The sequence below is a fragment of the Chaetodon auriga genome, chromosome 15 (assembly GCF_051107435.1).
Source record: "Chaetodon auriga isolate fChaAug3 chromosome 15, fChaAug3.hap1, whole genome shotgun sequence".
Lineage (NCBI taxonomy): Eukaryota > Metazoa > Chordata > Actinopteri > Chaetodontiformes > Chaetodontidae > Chaetodon > Chaetodon auriga.
In genome coordinates this window covers 15844548-15862566 of record NC_135088.1, presented here as the reverse complement: position 1 = coordinate 15862566, position 18019 = coordinate 15844548, and the positions used below count along the sequence as shown (strand labels likewise).

General features: G+C 42.0%; 3 protein-coding genes across 4 annotated transcripts; 1 reads left to right on the top strand and 2 right to left on the bottom strand.

Moving 5' to 3' along the window:
* Positions 1–786: 786 nt before the first annotated feature.
* Positions 787–3397, top strand: ucp2 (uncoupling protein 2). Its single transcript, XM_076749956.1, has 8 exons — positions 787–858; positions 953–1106; positions 1347–1551; positions 1783–1999; positions 2087–2284; positions 2384–2485; positions 2565–2745; positions 2888–3397. Exons 3-8 carry the CDS (start codon positions 1420–1422, stop codon positions 3000–3002), a joined length of 945 nt encoding a protein of 314 aa, XP_076606071.1. The 5' UTR covers positions 787–858; positions 953–1106; positions 1347–1419; the 3' UTR covers positions 3003–3397.
* dnajb13 (DnaJ heat shock protein family (Hsp40) member B13) lies at positions 3181–6361 on the bottom strand. Its single transcript, XM_076749954.1, has 8 exons — positions 6228–6361; positions 6003–6106; positions 5392–5553; positions 5153–5301; positions 4955–5068; positions 3763–3876; positions 3590–3666; positions 3181–3340 (listed from the first exon to the last, which is right to left on the bottom strand). The coding sequence occupies exons 1-8, from the start codon at positions 6296–6298 to the stop codon at positions 3181–3183; spliced, it is 951 nt and encodes a 316-aa protein (XP_076606069.1). The 5' UTR covers positions 6299–6361.
* Positions 6362–7172: 811 nt separating this feature from the next.
* Positions 7173–15477, bottom strand: LOC143332475 (ras-related protein Rab-6A). 2 transcript variants are annotated; one of them, XM_076749958.1, is made up of 8 exons: positions 15118–15477; positions 13039–13097; positions 12874–12927; positions 12127–12232; positions 11831–11942; positions 11407–11500; positions 10165–10231; positions 7173–8749 (listed from the first exon to the last, which is right to left on the bottom strand). In XM_076749958.1, the coding sequence occupies exons 1-8, from the start codon at positions 15185–15187 to the stop codon at positions 8685–8687; spliced, it is 627 nt and encodes a 208-aa protein (XP_076606073.1). In that variant the 5' UTR covers positions 15188–15477; the 3' UTR covers positions 7173–8684. The 2 variants fall into 2 exon arrangements, with proteins under 2 accessions (XP_076606073.1, XP_076606074.1); XM_076749959.1 differs by lacking the exon at positions 11407–11500 and adding an exon at positions 10939–11032.
* Between the last annotated feature and the right edge of the window lie 2542 nt (positions 15478–18019).

Sequence of the window (18019 nt, the reverse complement as noted above, 5' to 3'; positions counted from 1 at the left end):
CCTGTCAAGGAAACATATTTGCATGCACACACCCGTGTTCAGATATACAGTACCACGGGCCAATTCACATCCAAAGTTGCAGTATGTTTTTGCTGAAAACAAACAAACAAAAAATTGCATACTTGTGGTACTTTTGACTAATTGTACAGAAGTAATTAACAGCCTCTTTCAATCTAGTGCCTCATTAATCTTCGCTGGAACAATGGCTCACAAACAAAAAGCTGTCTGTTCTGTCTGAACCTACAGATCTGATTCAGTTAGCGATGTACAGCGTGTTCTTGTGTTCTCAGAAACCCTCAGCACTTCCTCCTCAAGCCTGTTCTCTCTGTACCATCATGTTATTGTACGTACGCCTACAGACTTTCAAAGAGATGACTGACTTAATTAGTTTTAGCAAGTGAGAAAAAACAATTTTGCCAAGCAGCCTTTTTTGTTTTCATATTTCATTCAACTCTCAATGTATTGAGCCTGTCTAATCAATCACAGCTGTGGGTTTTCATGTTTGTTGTTGTTGTTGTTGGTGTCTGAGGACACAATAGAGAGGAAGCATGATAATATCAAGAAGTCCGAGGAAAGTATGAATACGAAATTCAGGCCAACACAAAGCAGTCAAACACAACCACAGGCTGTTTGTCAGACAGGTTTATAGTCTGTCCACTTGACAAACAGGCAGCCTATAGAGAGGGAGCAGTGGGGGAGGGGTCGCAACAACAACACATGCCATGATGTAACAACGCCACAGTATTTAAAGAGGCGGCTCTCTTCCTCACACTACTGCTTCGTCTCCGTTCTGATTCATTTGGACATTGTCACTCAGGGATTTCACCAGGCATCTTAACTTCCACCAATCAAATCACGGTACAACCAAAATCTTGTGACTGTTTTCTTGGCATATTTACAGTATAGTGTCCCACTGCTATTGTTTTTCTGATCTTATTTCTGTCTTTTCCAGGATTTGGAGTATGATTTTAAGGCTCATCATTTCTGAAAAAACTTCTATGGAAAAAAAAGGAAACCAATTTGTAGCTGGGACAAAATTCAGCCAGAGGGACACCTTTAGAGAATCCTGATCTCCAATGTTTCTGTGCTAAATTGCTCGAGTAAAGGTAAGAATTACTCACCAAAATTCAGATTTCAAAATGTCATGTAGAATGAGAGAAGCTATTTGTTTGTGCTATTGAATTCGCAAAGCATTTTTAACACACGTGGGCCTTTCCCTGTTTTCACAGAATGCTCTGAACAGCTGTCTTTGTTGCAGCATACAACCTGCTTTCTGCTTCCTCCAGCGTTTACATAAAATACATTCATTTTTTAATGGAATGTGTTTTGGGATCTCTCTATTTCAGAAATTGGAGGAGCTTCTTGTCTTGTCCACATTAATAAGCTGCTCTTCAATCCTTCTATTGATCAAAATAATTAATGAAAATGGTTGGATTTGGACCTGCGGATGTGCCTCCGTCAGCGGCAGTGAAGTTTGTAGGAGCAGGGACTGCGGCCTGCATCGCTGACCTGCTCACCTTTCCCCTGGACACAGCCAAAGTGCGGCTGCAGGTAAAAAATCCTTTTTACGAATATTAAACTTCCCATCAACATATCAAATTCTGATATTGCAAATATGTGAACACACTATGTAGAAACTGTAGGTTTAGTCAGCATTAAACAAATAGAGCGTGTCCATAAAACACTTAATGTATTACTTAGTGTCTTTAAACTTGAAGAAGCTACACTGAAGTCCCCCATCATCTCTTATTCTTGCTTATCATGACCTTTTACCCTGCACAGATCCAAGGAGAGGCACGAGCTTCAGCAGCTACAGGGAAAGAGTCTGCAGTGAAGTATCGTGGAGTGTTTGGCACCATCACCACCATGGTGCGCACAGAGGGGCCCAGGAGTCTTTACAGTGGACTGGTGGCGGGACTACAGAGGCAGATGAGCTTCGCCTCTGTCCGCATTGGTCTCTACGACTCTGTGAAACAGTTCTACACTAAAGGCTCTGATCGTGAGTATCTGTGAATGTCTTCTAATTATCTATCATTTGGTAGGTCTGCACCAACCAGGCCTGACATCTCCCTCCTCTCTGGTTCAGATGCTGGTATAGGCAGTCGGTTGCTTGCAGGGTGTACCACCGGTGCCATGGCGGTTGCTTTTGCACAGCCGACAGATGTGGTGAAAGTCCGCTTCCAGGCACAGGCCAGGTCTCCTGGGCACGCCAGACGCTACTGTGGTACCATTGATGCTTACAAGACCATCGCTAAGGAAGAGGGCGTCCGTGGTCTGTGGAAAGGTGGCTTGATCTTAAGAGGATTATATAAGTGTTGGAGCATGTCCTTTCATTCCTTATGATCAGTCTTCTCATTTGCTTTTATATTACTCTGTCACACAGGCACAGCTCCAAACATTGCACGAAATGCAATTGTTAACTGCACTGAACTGGTGACATATGATTTCATTAAGGATTCACTCCTTAGGTCCACTCCACTAACAGGTAAAACAACAGCTGCAGTACAACATGGTGCAGGGACTTGATCTCTTTGGAGCTGTAACTTTGAGTGTTTACTCCACAGATAATCTGCCCTGCCACTTCATATCAGCCTTTGGTGCAGGCCTATGCACAACTGTGATCGCCTCTCCTGTTGATGTGGTCAAGACAAGATATATGAATGCTCCTTTTGGCCAGTACAGCAGTGTCCTCAGCTGTGCTGCCGCCATGATGACCAAAGAGGGACCGTTTGCCTTTTATAAGGGGTAAGCATTGACTGCGTGGACAATATTGAAATGACTGAGGATATAAATCATTTATAGAGCAGGAGGAGGAGACCAATGGCTGTAAACTTAATATGGACTGAGTGCAATCAATCATGGTATTTTGTTGTTTTTTGCTCTTGAGGTTCATGCCATCTTTCTTGCGCCTGGGTTCCTGGAACGTGGTGATGTTTGTGACATACGAGCAGCTGAAACGGGCCATGATGGCGGCGAGTCTCAACCGCACAACTGTACTTTAACCATTGCTGTCTGTCAGAGGGCTGATTTGTAGCACAGCGGTGTCGTTTACATTTTTTTGTACTTTTTCTTGCCCGAAGTGTATATTTTTAACTCAAATTGTGATACACTCTCTCTCATGACGGAAATGTAACCACATTAATCAATAGCCATCAGACAACAACACACACATTAAAGGGATCAATATTTAAAACTGAGAGCTTGTTTGATCAGATGCTTCCTCTCAGCAGAGAGCTTCTCTGGAAACTGGATGTCGAAAGTGATGATGAGGTTTCCTCTCTGGGAAGGGTCCTGGGCCAGCGGCATTCCCTCTCCAGTCACCACTTTTTTGTACGCAGGGCTGGTGTGATATGACAAACAAATCAGAGACAGGAAAATGCTCACTGATGCAGCTGAAACCCAGAAATGTCTCTGTTTAAGTGTACCGTTTATATAAAGCACTTGGATTTCTTAAGTTTGTCTCTTCCTGCTCTGATGTTAATGTTCAAATCATTCAGTGTGAGATTAATGCGAAATGAATATAATTACAGAATTATACATGAATGTCATTTAGTATTCCACTTTGGCCTCAACATAGAAAAGCACTTACTGCACAATGTCATTGATGGGAATACTGAGTAGCCTGCCATCAAGTGTCTCCACATCCACAGAGAACCCAGTTAAAGCCTGTGCAAAAGGTTAAGCATTTATTCTACTTCATCTGAATCTTTAAGTGTGACTAATAATGAAATCTAATATTCTGGCTCTCATAACATGACTCACCATCTCCAGAGAGATCTGCACCTTGTAGATCAGGTCATTGAGTTGTCGAACAAACAGAGGATGACTCTTCTGTCGCACTATGAACACAATATCTGCAGGGATGCTGTTTGGCCCCTAAAGGCAAAAGAGAGATACAGCAAGATGATTAGTCAGGCCCTTTCCTTTAAACATAGCTTAGTGATACGTTGTTACTATGCACATACTTCATTTTGACCACAATTGACCAAATCATACAAAACAAAGCAAAAGCGGCAATGGAGACCAGGGTCCTCATTACCATGTGTTTATATTCATGTAAACATATGTGAGCACCTTGAAAGTGATCTGCTGAGGCCACCTACTGGTGAAATGCAGTAGATCCAGTGGAAAGCATAACCCTTAACAACTGAATTATTAAATGCACTTTGAGAATTTCCCCCCAAAAATCTTTACTCAATGATTCATGTCCAACTATTATGCTCTCTTATGTTCACCTGATTCAGAAGTGTCCAGACCTGCATTCTGTGGTCAACAGCTTGATCATGTTCCATCAAAATCATCTCAAACATGAGGCAATAAAATGTGGTGCTCATGATAAAACACACATTTACACAAAGTTGCACTGTTGCAAAATGTATATACTTAAGACCCTGCACAAAAAAAACCAAACCTTTTTTTTCAGCTTTGGCAAAGTGCTTCTCACTCTTCATCACCTGTTACCAATCAACCTGTTTACCTGTGGAATGTTCCAAACAGGTGTTTTTGGAGCATTCCACAACTTTCCCAGTCTTAAGCTGCTCCTGTCCCAACTTGTTTGAAACATTTTGCTGCATCAGATTCAGAATAAGAATATCTTTACAAAAATCAATGAAGCTGATGAGATGAAACATTAACATCACATAATGAAGCCCCACTGACTAAGAAATTAACTATGGGGGAACAGTTGGGTAAATCAGCACCAGGGACAGCACCGCAATCCAAAACACAGACCAAGGCACACATTTTTGTGAGAAGTTTTGCAGACGGCACAGAAATAAAGGACCACTGGAGACTATGACCAAAGCGTTGTTTTAACCAAAAATGATTTTTTCACATTATACCATCTGATGAATTCACTCACCCATCACATCACAACATGGACATCAGACTGGGTGAGTTATTAGTGACCATTATTACAGATGTCAATAGAAAACGGTTTGTGTAGCTCTTTCACCTGATCTCCCTCTTTGGAGAAAATGATTCTTGTGCCTTCCTTCCATCCAGGCTTCACATCTATAGTCAGGATCTTGTCTTTGATACTCGACGTGTGTCCATCCTCATTCATAACCTGTTACACCCATAAAACAAAAAGTGCATTTCATCCCCTGTGTTAGTTCTAATGTAACCACTCCAAAGCTGCAGTAGCTCTTACCCTGCGAGATATCTTAATCTTTTTTGTGCATCCATGGAAGAGATCATCCAGGGACAAGTGAAGGTCTCTCTCTATATGAGAGTCCTGAGTCTTCACCAGTTGTGAATGCAGGCCACCAAACTGAAGTGGTGCATCATTTGTGTAGAAGTCTTGCAAAAAAAGAAAAGAAAATAGAGCTCATGCAGTTAGTAAGATGTTTGACGAAGCAGCACATTCACCGCGTGGTCTATTTTTCCCACCTGCAAATGGGTTGTCGCCTCCAAAGAACTGTCTGAACGTTTTGTCTGGCTTCCCATGGTAGGCATATTTAGCTGACCAAGCCCCACTGCTGCCAAACTCAGGTGGGATACCGCCCTTCAGACCCTCCTCGCCAAACTTGTCATAGGTTGCCTTTTTTCGAGCTGTCACAGAGAACAGACACATTTTTATAGACTAGACGCTGCCGGTCTCCACGCAACAGCTGCTGTCAAAATACTAACAATATAAAATATTGTTAAAAGGGAAATGATTTTATGTATTCAGTCAGACGATGCAGCCTCTATTAGAAAAAATTACATGCACACTCTACATTAGCTTTAATTAGTCACATTTTAGTCAGATCACCTGTTAATGATAGTTTCCTCTCAATCTTCAGCAGAGCAAACCTTTTACTTGACGATAATGTTTAGAATTGCTCAATAATTCTTTCGTCTTGAGACATATATAACAAGAGATAAGCCTCAACATTAGAGAAAAACGACCTCAAAATGAAAATATACCGAAAGCACTATATAGTTATTGCAAATTATCCCAACGTCTTCCTCGCGGTGGGCTGCAGGATGCGCTGATCCAGCCTGCCTGCTCTACTTACGGTCGCTCAGAACATCGTAGGCTTCTCCCAGCTGACAGAACTTCTCGGCGCTTCCTCTCTCTGAGTTGCAGCTTGGGTGAAACTTCAACGCAAGACGTCGATATCTACATGAGATTAACGAGGAAAACTGTGAAAATAAGCAACACAGCCTGATACAAAACATGTCATTTCAAGGTTTAACGTCTGTTTAGCTAACTCAGTGTTGGTGTTTTCACAAGAACTTACGCCTGATTGACGTCTGCAGACGTTGCATTTCTGTTTATTTCCAGCGTCTTGTAGTAGTCGCTGCTCATCATGCATCTAAACTTTTAAAACTGACTTAAAGCTCAGTGTGTCCGCCCTGAACGTGGTTCTTAAAACAGCGAAGCTTTGCCAAAACTAAAGCTCAAGAGCAGCGGTTGTATCGTTCGGTTTCCAGGGGAACAGTTGCTTGGGGACTCTCGCGAGACTTGCAATAATGGATGAACCAATCGTCGACAGGGGGGGAAACATGCTGTTATTATGTACTCTGTTAGAGCAGTTTGAGGTAATCTGTTGAATACAAAATAAAATAACTGTGGCCTTATGACTACTGTTTTTAGCCAGGGCCCCTCCAAAAGACAGCGCCACAATATTAAGGAACGGTGCAGAATTCAATCAATCAATCAAATTATGTGAAACTCTAAATCTAAGCTTTCAGAGCGCACAGGTGCATACAGGTGGCTATGACTGCCCTAATATGTCCCTTAGACACTAGGTGTGAATAAGGGTTGGATTCTATTTAAATGTATCAGCTACTGTGAATGCTGGTACTGCAGCGTGACACAGTTGGGATCCATCATTACTACTGTTAGTTCCACCTGTGCTTTCCCTGCACTTACAAGTCAGAATCTCTGCTGTCAAATAAACCTATTAGTCCAGGTCCAGCTCTTCAGGACAGATAACCAGGATGATTACTATCAATCATTCAGTCCACATGGCCGAGTAACCAGTTAACTCCTAACAGCACAGCCACTGGTAGTGTTGTTCGAGCTCTGTGGCTCACACTGCCGAGAGCCAAGCTAAAGACTTCACAGAAACACATCAACATCTCCAGAGCACTCACAGTATTTTATCTTTAGTTTATAATTATAAGAAACACCATTCAAATCACTCAATCCAGACTGTATAGCTGTCAATAAGACTGATGCATTTCAGCAGCGGTGACAAGTGTATTTTTATTCTTTCATTTAAAACCATTCCAGACAGAAAACGTTAAGGACGACTATACTATACAAATCAGACTCCTCTTTAAATTCACACAAAAATTGCACGGTATTATCAGTACGATCAAATTGCCATTTACATGTGGCAGAGGGAACAGCAGACCCTCTCTACTGATTCTGTTAAAGGCGGTCCAGATGGATGCATATTTTATTAGCGATTCAGGACTCATACCAAAAATGACGATATTAACAGCCATAAAAAAAAGGAAACATGAATCCAACGGAAATAAATATTACAAGTCATTGTGGATTAAATACACATGTAGTATAATCACTAACAAAAGATCAATGCCAAAAAATAAAAACAAGCAAAGAAGTCTTTAAGTGTTCAGAAATCATCCCAAACTTCACTAAATAAACCCAAAGCCAAGGAGGAGGCCCTCTACAATTAAACTCCAAAAGGCATATATCTCCATATCTAATGTTTATGGTGGGTTTTATGATTATGACTCTTAATATATGAGAAAATCCTCCTCAAACATGATCATCAAAGACAGTTTTAATCTATGATAGCAGTAGTCTTTAGAAAAAAAAAAAAAATTAAGGATCTATCCAAATAAAAAGGTAATAGAAAATGGAAGCCAAGGTAAAAATATCCCATCTCAGGGGTCAAGAGTGGGCAGAGAGGAAGGACGGTAATGTGGATGGTGTCGTGATAGTGTTGTTCTTGTAGTAGGTGTTGTGTTGGTGCTGGTCTCACACTGTGCAGTGGTGTGTCTGGTCTTGTCATGCTGGTGGATGTTAGGGAGATGAGAGACTCTGCTGGTGTGGAGACTGAAATAAGCTCATGGCCGCCACTTGCACATCCAGCTGCATCGTGGGTGTATACGGTATGCACGTCAACACTGACATGTGCCAACTGACTTACTTCAACACAACTCTGCAACTGGTTCCATGTATTATTCTACACAGTTAAAGAACAGTTCATGAAGTTCATCGCCAATCGATTGCAAAAGCACAAATTATGTTAACTGACAAATGCACCAAAACATCCACATTGTGCTTACTAAGCTTAAAGCAATGTTCAACTTTTTAAAGAATATCCTCACTCTTAAACACATACTTTGATTTGAGGTCTTAAACACACATTTTCTTTCTTTCGGTTTGGTACAAAACGTCATCTTTAGACACAAACTAGCTGTGACTCACTGCTCTTCGGCCATCTTTGTCTTTTTGAAATGACAGAGAACAGGAGTCCAGTGAGCCTTGAATACTGTTTCAATGCATGTGTGTTACAGTGCAAATATTCAATTTAAGTGATTTATGACTTTGAGAGATGAGGGAGCAGGTTTCCACTGAGGTGAGGATAACGGACGTAGTGTTCTCTTTCAGGCTGGGGAGCAGAGGCGGGTGCAGTGAAGGGTACAGATACAGAAAAACCGACTGGATTTGAGCAAAAGCCGGTAAGAGAAACATTTAGCAATGACATAAGCGGGCATTAGCAGGAACAGCCTCCTTCACTGGCAGGTACCTCCGGTGGCTTCTCCAGCTTAATGTCTATCACTGAAGGGTTTAGGAGTTAAGGAACATCACAAAATGGGGAAAAATGCAACGTGTCATGTAGGTACATGACAGGTAGATAGACGTGAACAAAACTGCTTTTAAGGCTTAAGTTATTAGAGCTAAAACTTTCAAGTTTTGGACAGAATTGCTTCACATTTTGTTTTCTACTGCAGGATATTGCAAGGTACAGAGCCAAATGATGATCTGAATCCAAATTTAATCCAGGTTTACCATACAAACCATCAGCCAATGTGTCAGCTCACAGTTTTATGACAAAGCTCACCCGCTACGCTTCCAAACAAATGGAACTCTGTGGAGGAAGGTCCTGTTTTATGTTCCTTTCATGCGACATTAAACCCTACAGGGATAAGTTGTGAAAGCTGTAAAAATAGAAAACCTTAAACTGTTAATGTACCACAGAAATTCTTGAATTTCCTTGTGGATATACACCTTTTACAAGTTCTTAAGCCATACTTACTAACATACGTACAAACTCAGGTTGTCAGATTAACTACGTTTTTACCACCAGCTGTTTACCTGCGCAGATAATTAAGTTTGTGGTGCTTGTTAGCTAACCTGCATCTGGCTCATCCTCTCCTCACCACCACGGGGACAGATAACCCCCGAGCCGAGGCGGAGAATGTTTCTGATGCCAACCGTGGTGTTTGTTACAGACCCACAGGTAAAAGGAGAAGTTGGCAGGTGGATGGTTGTCAGACCTCGGTTAGCTGCTCTTTAACACGGAAAAAGTAAGAGGTCTCACTCTCCCACTATTTCTCAATACCACAAAAGTAATGTTAGATTGGGCAGACAGATGATACAATGGTGTACTGCTGCCCTCTACTGTTAATTAGGTTTCTCCATCTGCTCCCAGGTCTTTGAACAGCTTCCTCCTTTCAAGTGACTAATTGTACTGGAATGTGTAATGCAATTTTATAAAATTAGTATTACAAAAAGTATCTTTCAGGAATTGGTATCAAAGTCAAAGTATTGGTATCAGTGTCAAAAATACCAAGGCCCAGTTGCAGGAGTGGTTTGAGACATTCTATGGATGTTCTGTCCTGCTCTGCTTTAGCCATGACTGACAATTTTAATCCATTTTTTTCCATTTTAACTTCTGTGAATCCAAGCTGACTGCAGCCTAGATGAGTATTTCATAATCAAAAAACAGATTTTCCATTGAATACTCATTTAAGATTATATCCAGTAAAATAGTCAGTGAGTTGGAGCACAATATGTCGCCTCACTACTAAAATAAATCGAAAGGGACTCTTGGGTTAAACAACATTAACTAGATGTCACAGTGCTGCCCGAGATGTTCCTTCTGGCAGGGATAATCTGTAACAGAGCAAAGAGACCTCCTGACCCTCTTCTGTCATGTCAGACACACACACTGACATGTCCACAAAGGATACTGTCCTCTCTACTCTTGTCCTGTGTAGTATCCATGCCAGGGAGGGCGGCTGCCACACGACGGAAAAGCTGGAGGGAAAGAGAACCAGATGTATTCTCTCAGACAAGGAAATATACCCAGGAGCATGACAAAAACACAAGATGAAATCAAGATAACGTGCTGTGTATGTTCCCATAACATGATTTAGCAGGTTCACTTGAAGCTCGCACAGAGGAAGACGCCAACCGGAGCTTTTCCAAATGTGATTTGAATTTAGCAGCATGTGTTCGAGCGACTGTGAGGCCATATTTCTTCACTGCAGAAGTGGCTTGAAAAGAGGGTGTGATTGTGCCTTACTGAGACCTTCCATTGATAGAGCTTGGAGCACTTTAAGTGATTGATGGATTCAAATGAATTTTGAAGAGATATTGCTCAATGTATGATGACGCTCAACATGCCCACACCCGACTAAACAGCATCACATAGATTTAAATTGAAACACATGCAGATTTCACAGCAGAAATACTGCCACTGTGCCGATCAGTGGAGTGGGAGAGTGCTGGTTTGCAAACCCTGGCCCACCTCTAGAGCTGTATCATCAAAGGTTGGCCAATACCAATCATTACTTCTAGCAGGTGGGAGAGAGCTTGGAAAAAAAATCCACACACCTCACTTTCCACCAGGGGAAGCGGGCGTTTAAATCTTTATGCACGCATGCGTGTGTGGAACAGGAGGCGATCAGAAGAGAGCATGAGCACTATGAACACACACACACACACGGCCGCACACGCTCTACCTGTTTGACATTGTAGCCTGTCTTTGCACTTGTTTCAATAAACAGAACATTCATCTCTTTCGCTCTCTGTTCTCCCTCCTCTGTGGTTATCTGTCTGATGAGCCACGAGTCACCGCGCACAACACACAAACATCCACAGGTTCACACACATACCACCACAGACATCGACAAGAGGACAAGGGAAAAACAAATACAGACTGTGATTATCTTGAAGTGGAGTAACAAGCCGTGCCCCTTCCTGCCGCTACTGCCACCTTTGCTCGAGAACAAAAGTCGTCTAGCAGGCTTTCGGGCTGTTCGCTGTCTTAGCTGAGCTCCACAGCAGGGACAGTGGGCTTTAAATTTGGACAAAAAATGAGCAATCACCCTAAGATCCAGTTGCTGGTAAATCTAGAGACCTTTGGAGGTGGAGCCCAGGTGGCAGCATCCGCAGCACGGCGGCAGAGCACGACTCACAAGCACTCTTACCTGCTTTACGTTGTAGCCCGCTTTTGCACTAGTCTCAATAAACATAACATTTAGTTCTCTGGCTTTCCGCTCACCCTCTTCAATAGATACTTGCCTGTGGTAGATAAGGGGGTTAAGAGATGCACAGCGAAAGACATTACACAACTTACTTCAAGAAACAGGTGGATACAGTGGATCACACAACACTTTCGGATCAAATCATTTCAAACATCACAGCTGAAAACTATCAATCTATGTATGGGTTTAATCTGTTAAAGGGGAAAATGGAGTGTGAAAAAAGACAATCAAAGCTTTGGCATCCACAAAAGGCTGGGTAACTCAGTATTGACAGGCCAGCAGCAACAATCAATGGCTTCATTAGTATGCTCTTAAAGGAGGGAGTCCATTGACACGGAGGGAGGAGGAGGAGGGAGGAATAGATTACCTTTTGTCTGCAAGGTCTGTCTTGTTTCCCACCAACATGATAATGACATCACTTCCTCTCTCTGTCCTCACATCATCAATCCATTTTGTGGTTTGCTGGAAGGAATTGACGTCTGAAAGAGAGACGAGGGAGAGGCAGGAAGCAGGGCATCAGCATTCTAGAGACAAAAAGCCTCAGCTGTGAAAAAGGGCCAGTCTGTGACAGGAAGTAGCAAGTTGAATGAATCCTGACCAAATGAGGATGAGGCAAATGTTGCAAGTTAATAAAACATCGGAGTGCACAGGCAGTCCACCTACTTGTGATGTCATACACTACGACAGCAGCAGCAGAGTCTCTGATGTAACTTGGGATGAGGCTACGAAATCGCTCTTGCCCCGCCGTGTCCCACAGCTGCAACCTGATCTGTGGGGCAGGCAGGGGAAGGGGATGGGGGGAGAAATAAAAAAAGAGAAAAAAGAGGGGGGAAAAAAAGAAGGGATGAAAATAAAACAAGAAAAACTGAGGTCAGAAATGAGGTAAGCTATGGTGGCAAAAAGCAAATTCAAAGAAAACTAAATAAAGTCAGACGAATGGGAAAAGACTGAGAGAAGACAGAGAGAGAGAGTGTCGTGCATGCAGGTAGTGAATGACCACCAGAGAGAGCGAGGCGTCTGGGCCTGGGTGGGGAAAGAAATAATCACCCTTCACTTGTCATCAGCCCTCCTCTCTTGATCAAGTAAGGTGTTTAATTTCAAAACGGGAATGAAGAGAACAAATAGGGGGGGTGGGAAAAAGAGGAAGAAAACTTGTGATGAGGGAAGAAACAAAGAAAGAAGGGGAGGACGGTCCAGGAGGTACAGCAACCAGCTCACACTTGGAAGGCAGTACAAATGTGTGTGCTAGTTAGAAAGAACATAACTGAGGTGTGTCAGCAATCAGTATCTATACCATCACCAAAACCTTAAAGTCACTGAGACAGTTTCTACAAATCAGGACAAAGACAAGAACACCAACAACCCCTCACTGATTAAACACCAGTAGTCACAAAAACAAAACAAACTTACTGTTCTGTCTTCAAGGTACATGGTTTTCGACAGGAAATCTATTCCTATCGTGGCCTGAAAATGGGCAACGAGTAGTTAAACATACAAAACTGTAATACAACAGAATTTAAGAACAATATGAACATTATCACTGGTGATAAAATCAGATGGAGGTGTGCGTCTCACTTGGTAAGTGTTGTCGAAGCTGTCATACATGAACCTGGTGATCAGTGACGTCTTTCCCACTAAAAACAAACAGAAACAATAAATACTGTAAGTGCAATAATCACACTCACATCAGTTTTATAGATTAATCAGGGGGCACACACACACACACACACACACACACACACACACACACACACACACACACACACACAAAGAAATGGATTGCCAATTGCAAGATACACCTGATTAAAACACGAGAAGCAGTGTCAATGTCAAAGTTGTGTACAGTTCATGGACAACAGATGAAGAGCCGGACTAAAGCCTGTCCAGTAACTCCCCCTCCCCTCTGAAAGTTATTGTCCATTAATAGGTGTGGTGGTGAATCATTGGAGCCTCTAAGGAGGCTGAGGGGGTGAGGAATGTTGAGAGACAAGTTGGGTTGGGAACCAGGCTCCCCATTTATTTCCCTTCCAAAATGTTTTGCCTTTACTGCCTGAACTGACTTACTTCGAGGATGTTTTGGTGCTCCATATTTATACTGGAAAACTATAATGTCATTTTCCACACTCTTCGACATTTTTTTAACATGGCAGCTGTAAATTTCAACCTTGCTGAAACATCACTTGTGGCACATCAAAGAATCACTCGTGTGGTTGCTTTAAGCACGGGGACGGTGCTGCCAGCCTCCCCTGACTGTTTTGCTGAGCTCGAGTTACATTATCAGTTACACTGAGCATCAAGTGGTGACATGGCTGAAGCCAACACTGCTGTTTACTATTTTACAAGGAACCACAACTTATCACAGACTGTTTGACAAACAAAGTCTGGTGGTCTTATCTTGGGTGGAAGTGGAGGATCAAATTACAGGAGACAATACCTGCAGAAAAATAATTCCTGGAAAAGCGAAAACTGTAATATTCTCTACAAGACCATATCCCGTTTAGATTTATTTGTCCTTATGCAAGGAAAATTGTTTCCGCCTTCCGTACAACCTCAGAGTACACAAATACATAAAAACAGAAGGAATACATCAAACTTGACTTCTACATACATGAATCCCACACCGCACACTACTTCTCTACTCTACAGATGCACCGATCAGTCAGCATCAGTGCTGATACTGACCTTATTAAGCAGATTGGGTATTTTGTCTGATGCAATTAATCCACATTACAGTTTGTTCATTAATGTCAAAAAACATTTAGTGTTATATTCATTGAGTCATGGCGGTCTGCCAACTGCTTGTAGCACTAGTGTAAAACTAGTACTTTGTATCAATGCATACCTAAAGATGAGGTATCAGGAAGTACTCTATTGGACTATACAATAAACTACCCCACGCCTTAACCTTTGAAAGCAGTTGCGTGATTAGTGAGTATGGATATATACTAACAGCTTCGCTAGCCTGCGTTTTCTCCTCCAGGACAAATACACCCTGTGTTCAGCCTGGATGGAAAAGGGGGAAATGAGTAGGGGGACTGTAGGAATGCCACTGGGCAGGTTTGGTAATTGGGCTGTACCACCTCTCACTGTGTAATTACTGCAATATTTTTTCTGGACTTTTACTGAGATTTGTCGCATTCCTCTGAACGCACCAGCAATCACAGCTCATCTCCTGTAACTTTATCAACTTAACTGTTAAGTTAAGACGAAACACGATTGGTATTATTATTCTGAAAGCAGTTTCCACTCTAACAGCTAGCGTTATTTAAAATGTTAACTGCTCTGTTTCACCACTTCATCGACACTTCTAAGTTTTTACTAGGTAAGCTGCCACTGTCTCCGTTAATAGTATTTTATCACAGGTCGCCACGCAACTTTGCTGACAAGCGAACAAATCAGTTCAGGCACGCCACAGGCATGACTTATCTTAACAGGAAGAAAATGGATCGTATTTCCATGAAACCAGCGTATGTAAGCACTTTGGTTACGGTGTCGAAATCCAAAGGCTGTACCAAGTTTAATGTTACGCGGCTAATGTTAGCTAGCTAACTGGTTCACGTTAATCACCCGACCGATCCATTAAACTCTGATGTTAGCTTCATCTCCAGTAGAGCATCATTCAAATTCTAGCATCAGCTTTAGCGTCAGACTTACCACTTTGTTCCCCGAGAAAGACCAATTTAAATTTTCTTAAAGGGTTTCCGAAGTCTCCGGCCGCCGACATGACTGTATGAAGCAAACCCTGACGTTACTTTTTGGGAGCTCCCCAGCTAGCCAGCTAATGCTAGCCAACCAGCGGTTGTCAGATATTACAGGTCCGGGATCCGTAAGGTTTTACTGTTTTGTCTACCCTCTACACGGGGCACCTGGCGAGGTTTCGTGCTCTAAAATCCTTGCTTTGAGCTTCCAGAAACTTTCTGATAACTCACTTACTACTGTGGCCAAGTTAGCATTGCTGTCACTTCTCTGACATGTCTATAGTGCTACCAGCTAGCCACCCTGGCTTACTCTTCTTCTTCGTACACAAAGTTGACACTGTTTGGCATGTCAGACATATTGTTATGCTGCCCTCTACTGCTGGAGAGAAAACAGCATAATAAAGACGTGCAAGTCTAAGGCAGAGCAACGCACTGTAGACGTCAACACGAAAAGACATGAATTATATTAAACCTCCATTTCATCAGTCGGATGTATAGTGTACAAACAGAATGCTAAAGGCTAAACAAAAAGAAGCAGACTGCGATTGAGGCATGTTGTGTCTTCGGATGCCCACAAGGGGGCGTAAGTACTCACCACAGCGCAATATCTCACCTAGGAAGCAACGTTTAAGATAAACTCAATCATTATCTGTCCGAGGAGCCTGATATTGAAATTACATTGTACAGTTTGGAAGTATCGATTTTCTTAATTAATCAGTATTCAACATGAAGTACCTATCATAAATATGTAGTCTTCAGGGTTTTTTTTTTTTCTGTAAATGCTCTGTGAAGCGCAGTTCATTCTCATTGGTTACATGCGTTTTTAAGACATAACTGTATAATATCGATGGATATGAATTTAAAATCTAACTCACTACATATACATACACAGTCAGTGTATCCTTGTTTAATCTCTACATTCTTGTATCTCTGTGTAAGTTTCGTGGATATAACACATGTATTATATTAGACAGGGATGTTTAGGTTTTGATTCCCACACTTCACAATCTTAAGCCACCTTGTTGGTGCTGAAAGAATGCTTCTTTTTGTTCAGGGCAGACTGTTTTGAGACATCACTGCAATGTGCATGCACAGTCTTAGATTGGCTATATTAATGGCAGGTTTTTCTGGTAACCTTCAAGCCAACTGGCATTATAATGTTTGTGAACACAATGAAATCACAGTTACGGGTAACAGCATGCCGCTGTGAAAAAGTGGAAGTCTAACTTGTTAAGTCAGACACTTTTTAAAATTTGTGTCATGCTGTAATGTTTACAGGATCCGCCCTCATTCGATTGCTTATGACCCCCAACATGCTGGACAGCTGCTGTCCAGAAGGTTGAAGCCCTGCGGCAGCATACAAGGTGACTTCATCCACTTGCTTCACCCAAAGACAGACAAACAAATGAAAATGATAAATATTGTTTTTGGACCTTGAGAACAGAGACATGTGGATTGCGTGAGGATTTAGTGCCAATGGCATTTCTAACATGTTGCATACTGCATGTTTTGCATTTGCATATCCTACATCTGTTTCACTATTCAGCTAAAGACAGAAAAGCTCCACTATGATATACTATGAACTGGAATAGTATGGATCTTGCTCAGGTACAGACAAAACTGTGGTTTAGGCTTTCTACCCGTATTCATTGGAATACTAAGACACGATTCGTCATGATAATACTCAGATTTATTAATAATCACCCCTGATTTCCATATTTTATCAAGTGCCCTTGTGAGTATAATTTCACTTGTATGTAATTCTTATAAACATATGACTTCAAATACTAGATATGTGCAGTACATAGGGAGATGTATATTGTGGGCATCTTTTTGGGATTAAACATGAGCTCAAACTGAAAGGAAATATTGTATGTTTCAAAATGTTGGATCTCTACAGAATGTAATGTAAACATATCAGATCTTACATTTGCAGTTTCTAGTGGTGGAAACACACATTTTGCTTTTCCCTACATTTGGATAATAAGTAATTGCACTAATATGAATTCATTTGTGTTATCACTGATGTAAATATATATATGATGATGTGTTCAAGTGTGTGAGTACAGTATGTGTGTTTATGCATGCTTGAAGTGGCTGTTCTAGGTCACTGAAGACACACCTGCGCCTCTCTCTCACTCATGTGCCATCCAGCTCTGAACTCTTTTCTCAGTACACCGACCGGCTGATGCCAGCGCTTCAGCTCCTCTGTTTGCGACCCAAGCCTTGCCAAACCAGAGCCATCCCTCTCCGCTGTCTGCCTCCCCTCCCTGCTCCCCTCGACAGCACTCCTACATCATATGTCCTTGGTAAGGGAAAGACCCTAAGTCCCCCCTCTGAAGATGCTGATCTAACAAAATCCTCTTTTGCTCCGTCTCCCCCACTCAGTCTCTCTCTCTCTCTCCCTCACACACACACGCAGAGGGATTTTGCGATCTATCTTCTTGTGTTTGCATGCACACAGCAAGATAGATTGATTACTAATGCACTGTAGAGGTTGTCGTGTAAGGGCTGTGATCATGAATTTGCTCACCTCACTGCTGTTTTCAGGAATATAACAGCAGAGGATTTGAGGGTGTTAAGGTGGAATCAAATTTTCCAAAGCAGCCTGGAGGCATGCTCCTTATTCTGCAACAAATAAGCTGTCAACTAGAAAAGCACATCATCCAAAATCAAAGATGCGTAACTAAAGGAAAGCACAGCACAAATGACTTGAACTTGTCACCTCAAGCCATGACTTCATTCTGGTGTGCTGGTCTCATGTCATGCCACTGCATCATTTACTTGAGCAGAACTTGACTCAGTCGTCTTGATGGGAAAAACCTTGCTATGACTCACATCTTGGAAGAAGAAACAAC

What these genes read in the sequence shown, in the direction of transcription:
- dnajb13 (XM_076749954.1), bottom strand. Translation starts at nt 6,298, where the DNA reads ATGATGAGCAGCGACTACTACAAGACGCTGGAAATAAACAGAAATGCA. An exon ending in TCTGCAGACGTCAATCAGGC is followed by an intron (nt 6,107 to 6,227) that starts GTAAGTTCTTGT and finishes AATCTCATGTAG; the next exon opens with ATATCGACGTCTTGCGTTGA. An exon ending in AGGCGACAACCCATTTGCAG is followed by an intron (nt 5,302 to 5,391) that starts GTGGGAAAAATA and finishes TTTTTTTGCAAG; the next exon opens with ACTTCTACACAAATGATGCA.
- LOC143332475 (XM_076749958.1), bottom strand. Translation starts at nt 15,187, where the DNA reads ATGTCGGCGGCCGGAGACTTCGGAAACCCTTTAAGAAAATTTAAATTG. An exon ending in GCTTCGACAACACTTACCAA is followed by an intron (nt 12,928 to 13,038) that starts GTGAGACGCACA and finishes GCCCATTTTCAG; the next exon opens with GCCACGATAGGAATAGATTT. An exon ending in CGTAGTGTATGACATCACAA is followed by an intron (nt 11,943 to 12,126) that starts GTAGGTGGACTG and finishes TCTCTCTTTCAG; the next exon opens with ACGTCAATTCCTTCCAGCAA.
- ucp2 (XM_076749956.1), top strand. Translation starts at nt 1,420, where the DNA reads ATGAAAATGGTTGGATTTGGACCTGCGGATGTGCCTCCGTCAGCGGCA. An exon ending in CAGCCAAAGTGCGGCTGCAG is followed by an intron (nt 1,552 to 1,782) that starts GTAAAAAATCCT and finishes TACCCTGCACAG; the next exon opens with ATCCAAGGAGAGGCACGAGC. An exon ending in CGTCCGTGGTCTGTGGAAAG is followed by an intron (nt 2,285 to 2,383) that starts GTGGCTTGATCT and finishes TCTGTCACACAG; the next exon opens with GCACAGCTCCAAACATTGCA.